Source organism: Arachis stenosperma, chromosome 10 (genome assembly GCF_014773155.1).
Source record: "Arachis stenosperma cultivar V10309 chromosome 10, arast.V10309.gnm1.PFL2, whole genome shotgun sequence".
Classification (NCBI taxonomy): Eukaryota; Viridiplantae; Streptophyta; class Magnoliopsida; order Fabales; family Fabaceae; genus Arachis; species Arachis stenosperma.
In genome coordinates, this window is record NC_080386.1 from 112,586,101 (window position 1) to 112,593,568 (window position 7,468).

At 25.4% G+C, this 7,468-nt stretch overlaps 1 protein-coding gene across 1 annotated transcript; it reads right to left on the bottom strand.

The window, feature by feature from the left end:
* Positions 1–5,758: 5,758 nt before the first annotated feature.
* On the bottom strand, positions 5,759–6,806 carry LOC130957487 (uncharacterized). Its single transcript, XM_057884343.1, has 2 exons — positions 6,575–6,806; positions 5,759–6,123 (listed from the first exon to the last, which is right to left on the bottom strand). The coding sequence occupies exons 1-2, from the start codon at positions 6,804–6,806 to the stop codon at positions 5,759–5,761; spliced, it is 597 nt and encodes a 198-aa protein (XP_057740326.1).
* Between the last annotated feature and the right edge of the window lie 662 nt (positions 6,807–7,468).

A 7,468-nucleotide genomic window follows, 5' to 3' on the forward strand; every position in this document is an offset into this window, starting at 1 on the left:
CATAATAAATTTAAATATTACTAAGATTTATTTTTTATATTATTATATTATAATTATTTAAAAATAAAGAGATTATAATATATTAAAAAATTATACCTTCATTTCTTTTTGTTATCAATTATTTTAATTTTTTTTATTTTGTTTTAAATTTCGTCCATTTTCATTTTTTTTCCAACGTTGATGTAGTTATTGGTCTTAAAAAAATATTTTAAAAACAAAAATATTGATATCTTAAATGTGTAATATATATTCGATTTGTTATTTTCATCTAGTTAGTTTAATTTTTTTTTTGAAGTATTATCTAAAATTAAAAAGACAAATACTTACATGCAATTATTTTCATATAAAATTGATGTAATTGTTTCTATATAAAATTAATAGTTGAAAGTCATTAATAATAATTTATTCAAAATTTTAAATATATCAAATTATCTAATAATTTATTCAAAATTTTAAATATATCAAATTATTTAACAATTTTTAACTAATAATTTTATATAAAAATAATTACATATAAATTTCTACCGACCAAAGATGCATGATAAAAATGGGTTAGGATGTAATAGTTTGGACGTCTCTAAAAATACTATTTTACTCTCAAATGATGTACCAATATTTAATTTATGTATAATGTAAACTCAATCAAATTAAAAAAAAAATAATTCTACTTATCTATTGTACGAATAATATAAATATGTAAAATATTTTAAAATTAAAAATAATAAATATCTATCTATTTAAATAAATATTGATAAATTTAAGATTTATAAATATTATGTATTTTATTCATTGTAACACATATTAAACTATTAATATATTAATATTTTTGGTTGTATTTTTGTCCTCTTTTTCTGTTTTCGATAACTCTGCCCTTTTTGAGTAATCTTTCACTCCCCCTCCTCCCCTAAAAGGAATAAAATAAGTATAATATAAAATTAAAGTGACTAATTAAAAAGGAACAAATCAAATATATATTATACATTTGAGATAGAAAAAGTCTACGGAATCAACTCTATTATAAGTCAATTAAGTCAATTTTTTTATTTTTAATTTTAGAGTAAAATATCGTTTTTGTTCTCACTATTTGGAATAAGTTTTAAAATTGTCCTTAATGTTTAAATTGTCCTATTTAAGTCTTTAACGTTTTAAAATTGGCTCAATATTGTCCTGCCGTTAGGAATCTGTTAACAAAATTGACGGCGAGACTAAATTGAGATGATTTTAAAACGTTAGGGATTTAAATAGGACTAAAACGTTAGAGACAAAAATAATACATAAAAATAAATTTTAATTTTATCTTTCAATAATATCAATTTTTTACGGTACATAATTATTCAATTATTTTTTTTAACCACATCTAAGTAAATTAAACTTAATTGAATAACTATGTGTCGTAAAAAATTGATATTATCGAAAGATAAAATTAAAATTTATTTTTATGTATCTTTTTTTTTCAAGGGTTTTCATCCTATTTACGTCCCTAATGTTTTAAAATCGTCTCAATTTTGTCCCGCCGTCAATTCTGTTAACAGATCCCTAACGACAGGACAATATTGAGCTAATTTTAAAACGTTAAGAACTTAAATAGAACAATTTAAATATTAGGAACAACTTTGGAACTTATCCCAAATGTTAGGGACAAAAACGATACTTTACTCTTAATTTTAAAATTAAAGAAATTAGAGTAGTGGGATTTTTTTTAATAACAAGTCTGTTTTTTTAATTAGTTGGTTTAAGTTAGTTTTTTTCTAATTAGTTCTCTAGCAAAATCATTTGAGATATAATTTCATGTTTTTGTTTTAAAATAATTATCCAAAACCAATAACTGTACCAATGTTGAGAAAAAATTGAAAGGAGACAAAATTTTAAAACAGAACAAAAAAAATGTTAAAATAATTGATAACAAAAACAATGAAAGTATATCTCTTTTAGTATAATTTAATCTATTTATTTTTAAAAAATTGTCCAAATAATATAAAAATAAATCTTAGTAACATTTAAATTTATTATGAATAGATAAAACTACTCTTAAATAAATAAAAATATGTAAGTAACTAGTATTTAATTATAATAATTAAATTTTTAATATAAAATCACATTTTTTGTATTTTTTATTTATAATTTTTTATAATATATATTTCATAAATATAAAATATTTAAATAAAAAAATTCATCATCGTGTCTCTCTTTCATTATCATCTTTTTTGTTTTTTTTAGATTTTTTTATTTTTAATGAGCTAATTATTAGATTTACCAAATTTATTATGTTTTTAGACATTTTATTATTCTTTAATCAATAAGTTACAAGAATTTTTGTTTCTCTTTGCTCATGATACATAAGTTTTTTGGTTTGCCATTCATAGGTAATAATTTTCAATTTTTGTTCGATCACTACAAAAGCCCACAAGAAAAAAATAAAACATTGCATTTTCCCTTTTGCCTTGACAGGAAACATTTTTCATTTATAATTCTCTACATCCCTTTAAATATATAATAATAAGTTTACTTACCACATGTCCGCATGTCATCTTTTAAATGGCTAGTCAACTTTTAGTCATATTTAACCATTATTTGACATCACCTAATAGTTAATATTTTTGCAAATGCTGCGTTTTTATAAGGAAAAGTACTAATTATTAAACAATATAAATAATAAATATATTAAATATTTAATTTATTAGGTGTGTAGATAATTATTTTAATATTAAAATTTAAATAGATAATTTAAAATATAGTATATTTTTATTTTATTGAGCAAATTTTAAAATTTATTGTTCACATTATTCACAAAAATCATTGTCTATCTAATAAAATCCTTTTTATAATATTATAGTTTAAGTGGAGAATTTAAGAAAGGCCGGTAGTAGTTTTGGTTCCTCCAAAATGTGAAACTCCTGCAGCATATTATAATAAAGCATATTATAATAAAGAGTAAAGTATCATTTTTGTTTTTAATGTTTGAGATAAATTTTAAAGTTGTTCGTAATATTTTAATCATTCTATTTAAGTTCCTAACATTTTAAAATTGGCTCAATGTTGTTTTTTCGTTAGGAATTCGTTAACAGAATTGATGGTGGGACAAAATTGAGACGATTTTGAAACGTTAGAAACTTAAATAGAACGAAAATATTGGGAACAAAAATAATATATAAAAATAAATTTTAATTTTATCCTTCAATAATATCAATTTTTTACTGTAGATAGTATTCAATTATTTTTTAATTACATATAAGTAAATTACACTTAATCACATTACTTTCATTTTAAATAAATTTATTTTTTTATAATTTTACATTTAAAGAATTTTAGTTATCATGAAATATTTATAGAATGATTAGTACATAAACTTGTGAAAAAAATGATATATATACAATAAAGTATAAATTGTACATTTTATGTTTAATGTATCGAACTTTTTTAATGTTTAATTTAATTAAACTTTATTTTTAATTTTATTCTTCAATAATATCAAATTTTTACAATAAATAATTATTCAATTATTTTTTTAATTTTATTCTTAATCGTATTATTTTTTCTAAGTGAATTTATTTTTTATTAAAAGCAAAATTAAAAAATAAATTAAATAATTATTTGTCATAAAAAAATTAAAATTATCGAAAAAAAGATTAAAATTTATTAAAAACTAAAATGATTGGAATTATTATCTCACATGATTTACATATATTATATAATTAAATAAGATAAAGTTTAATTTATATAATATTTTATTAAATTTAAAATTGACAATTTGATCAATATATATTTTATCAGTTGAATTAAATTTATCACTTCAATATTTTTCACCAATTGCAAGAAGTATGTAAGTTGTAACATTACAATATAATACAGCATTCGAATCATAATAATTACACGATGTAATTTAATTAGTTGTTATTATTACCATAATTATTTTTCCAAGTTTATTAAAAATTAAAATTATTAAAATTATTTAATTTTACTCTTAATCAAAAATAAATTCACTTAAACAAATAATGTGATTAAAAATAAAATTTAAAAAATAATTAAATAATTATCTACCTTAACAATTTGATATTATTGAAGAATAAAATTAAAAATAAAGTTTAACTAAATTAAACGTTAAAGAATTTTGATACGTTAGAGACAAAAAGTACAAATTATATTTTATTGTATATATTTTTTTTCCGTAAGTTTATGTACTAGTCATTCTACAAACATTTCATGATAATTAAAAATCTTTAAGAGTAAAATTGTAAAAAAAATTAATTTATTTAGAATGAAAGTAATGTGATTAAGTGTAATTTCTTTGGATATGATTAAAAAATAATTGAATACTATGTACAATAAAAAATTGATATTATTAAAGGATAAAATTAAAATTCATTTCTATGTATTGTTTTTGTCCCCAATGTTTTCGTCCTATTTAAGTCTCTAACGTTTCAAAATCGTCTCAATTTTGTCCTGCCACTAATTCTATTAACGGATCCCTAATAGTAGGATAACATTGAGTCAATTTTGAAACGTTAAGGATAATTTTGGGACTTACCCCAAACGTTGGGGACAAAAACGATACTTTACTCTATAATAAATGCATTATATAAAATATAACGAAGCTTAACATTTTAGGGGTAGGAAAAAGAATTGGTATCAGAGTAAATGGTAAAATTTATTTTTAAAAAACGATGTATTTTTTAAATTAGTCTCTAAAATATTTTTTTAGTTAAATTTGTCTTTCAACAATTTTAAGTTAATTACGTTAGTTCTTTTGTCATTTTTATTGTTGACCATGTTAAAATTTACTGATGTAACACGTTAAATGATACTATATAGACCATATTACAATTCAACAGTCTTAATTGGTTGCTAACAAAGTAAATTTATAAAATTATATCAAACTAACTCCAAATTGAGAGGGATCTTGAGGTATTGAAATTTCTTAATTTAAGATTGATTTGATCTAATTTTATAAATTTATCATCATGTTAGCAGCCAATTAGAACTATGAGGTGTGTACTGTGTTGTCACTTCACATGTCATATCAGTAAACTCTTACGCTATCAGCAACGAAAGTGATAGAAGGACCAATGTGACTAACTTAAAATTTTTGAATAATGAATTTGATTAAAAGAATTTTTGGAGATCAATTTGGAGAACGGGTAATCTTTCAAGAACGAATTTGACCATTTACTTATCGCTAAACTTATACTAGGGTGCAAACCTCTCCTCACTACAAGAAAGTGGTCGAATATCGGCGAATTTACCGAAGAATTTTCTAGATGAATCCGACAGTATAAACCTTACCAGAAAATGCTTATAGTCGAATTTTCTAGTCCGACGCTAATTTTCATTGGAATTAATGGCGGAATATAGGGGGTAGGATGACAAAATATCTAGATAGTTATCGTCGGATAAATGTTGGCACCATGTTGTGCACATTCGCTCCATTTTACCATCGAATTTATCTGACGAAATGTTTTTTTGGAGATTTTTTTAAAAAAATCTATTGGCTTTTATCATTATAAATTACAACGGTAATGCCGACAGAAATAAATTTTATTTTTTTAAAACACAATTATTTTCCATCCATTTAAAGCTTAACCTGATGACAAAGATAATTAAAACAATGCTTTAAACTTGAAGTGAAATATCAAACAAACAACGTAAAAGTATGGAATGATATTTGGCAATTGATATATCTAAAATAATGTTAATTACAATACATTCTTCTCAATGTTTGGTAAAGAATTATACATATCATAGAACTATATTTACAGTAATCCTATTCAAATTCATCATCTTTTTCCTCTGTTTCACCATCCTCTTCTTCTGAGATAGTTTTCTTATCATTGAACTCGTCTTCCTCCTCTTTATCCATGTCGACCTCTTCTTCTTCAAGATCGTCGTCCTGTTGTGGTAGTGTGTTGTCCTGTAATTCAAGGTTAATGATATCATCATCCGTAACAGCAGAGCTAAGGGTAATCAGTTCACTGGTATCAACCACCATTTTCAAAGTGGTTGGGTCATCAATCTGGTAAAGTTCCTGACCCTCTGTCCTATCATAAGACTCGATGTGGCCTCTTGACTTAGTCTTAACCACAACCACCCAACTAGACTTACATGAACCCGGATAAGCAAAAAGTACACCTGTCATGCATTTTAAGATAGAATAAAAGGATCGTAGTGCCTATATTTCCTTATTACATTAACTTCAGTGATATCGTAGTCTTTGTACTTTTTTGTTCCTTGTCACGACCTTGGATTATACCATTCACATTTAAACACGCACACCTTGTACGTAGTGCGACAGAAATACTCTAACTCAATTTTATTGTGCAAAACACCAAACCAATCAGAGTGACCCCCACCTGAATCCCACGAACCTAAATTTCGGTGTTATTGGTTTTCTTCCTGATCGGTTTCCTGTCCATGACTGTGAGATCATTAAGGCTACGTTTGGTAGCACATAACTCCCTAAAAAACTCACTTATTTCTATAAGGGATTTTTAGATGTTGGTTGGAAGTTCTCTAAATGTGACCGGAAGCAAAGACTCCATGAAAACGTGACAATCATAACTCTTCAACCTAGCAAGCCTACCTAGTGATATGTTTGCACACTTGCTCAAGTTAGAGGCGTAACCATCAGGAAACCTCAATTCGCTAACCCACCTATAAACATTTTGCCTCTGCTCCTTTGTTAGAGCGAACGCCACCTTTGGTTTAGCCCATTGCACATTATCAACTCTCCTTAAGTTTAGATCTGGCCGCCTGCAAATTTTCATCAAATCTAACTGTGCCTTATCGTTATCTTTTGTTTGCACATCGTCCATTACTGTGTGCATGATATTAACGAACACATTTTCTTAATGTGCATCACATCAAGACAATGTCAAACCAAGTTGTCTCTCTAATAAGGCAACTCCAAGAATATACTCTATTTAGTCCAATTATGCTTTCTTCCACATTCTAGAGGTCTCAAAGCTGCCCCGTTTTCGATGATCTTCGAAATTCTACTGACACGATGCCAAACTTGTTTAGTACTCAACTTTTTGGGTACCTCTTCGTGTTCATTTGTATTCTTTTTGAACGAGTACATGTTGCACCGAAAAGGATGATTATAGTCGAGAAATCTTCGATAGCAATCAAATCACAAATTCTTACCGTCATTCGGCAACCAAAATGCCTTCATATCCTCCATACAAATGGGGCATGCCATTCTGCATTGAGTAGACCAACCTGACAACATGCCATATGCAAGAATGTCGTTAGTGGTCTACATCAAGGCATCCCGTAGTTGAAAGTTTGTCTTCGTCAAAATATCATACGTTTCTACATCATCAATCCACAACTCCTTTAACTCATCCACCAAGGGCTGCAAGAAGACATCTATTTTGGATTTTGGATTGTTAGGACCAGGTATGATGCAAGTTAAGAATATGTATGGATCCTTCATGCACATTTCAGGACTCAAGTTATAAGGTGTTATGACTAG

Coding starts and splice junctions, on each gene's coding strand:
- LOC130957487 (XM_057884343.1), bottom strand. CDS start 6,806: ATGGACGATGTGCAAACAAAAGATAACGATAAGGCACAGTTAGATTTG. Junction 6,124..6,574: donor GTGTGCAAACATATCACTAG/GTAGGCTTGCTA, acceptor AATGCATGACAG/GTGTACTTTTTGCTTATCCG.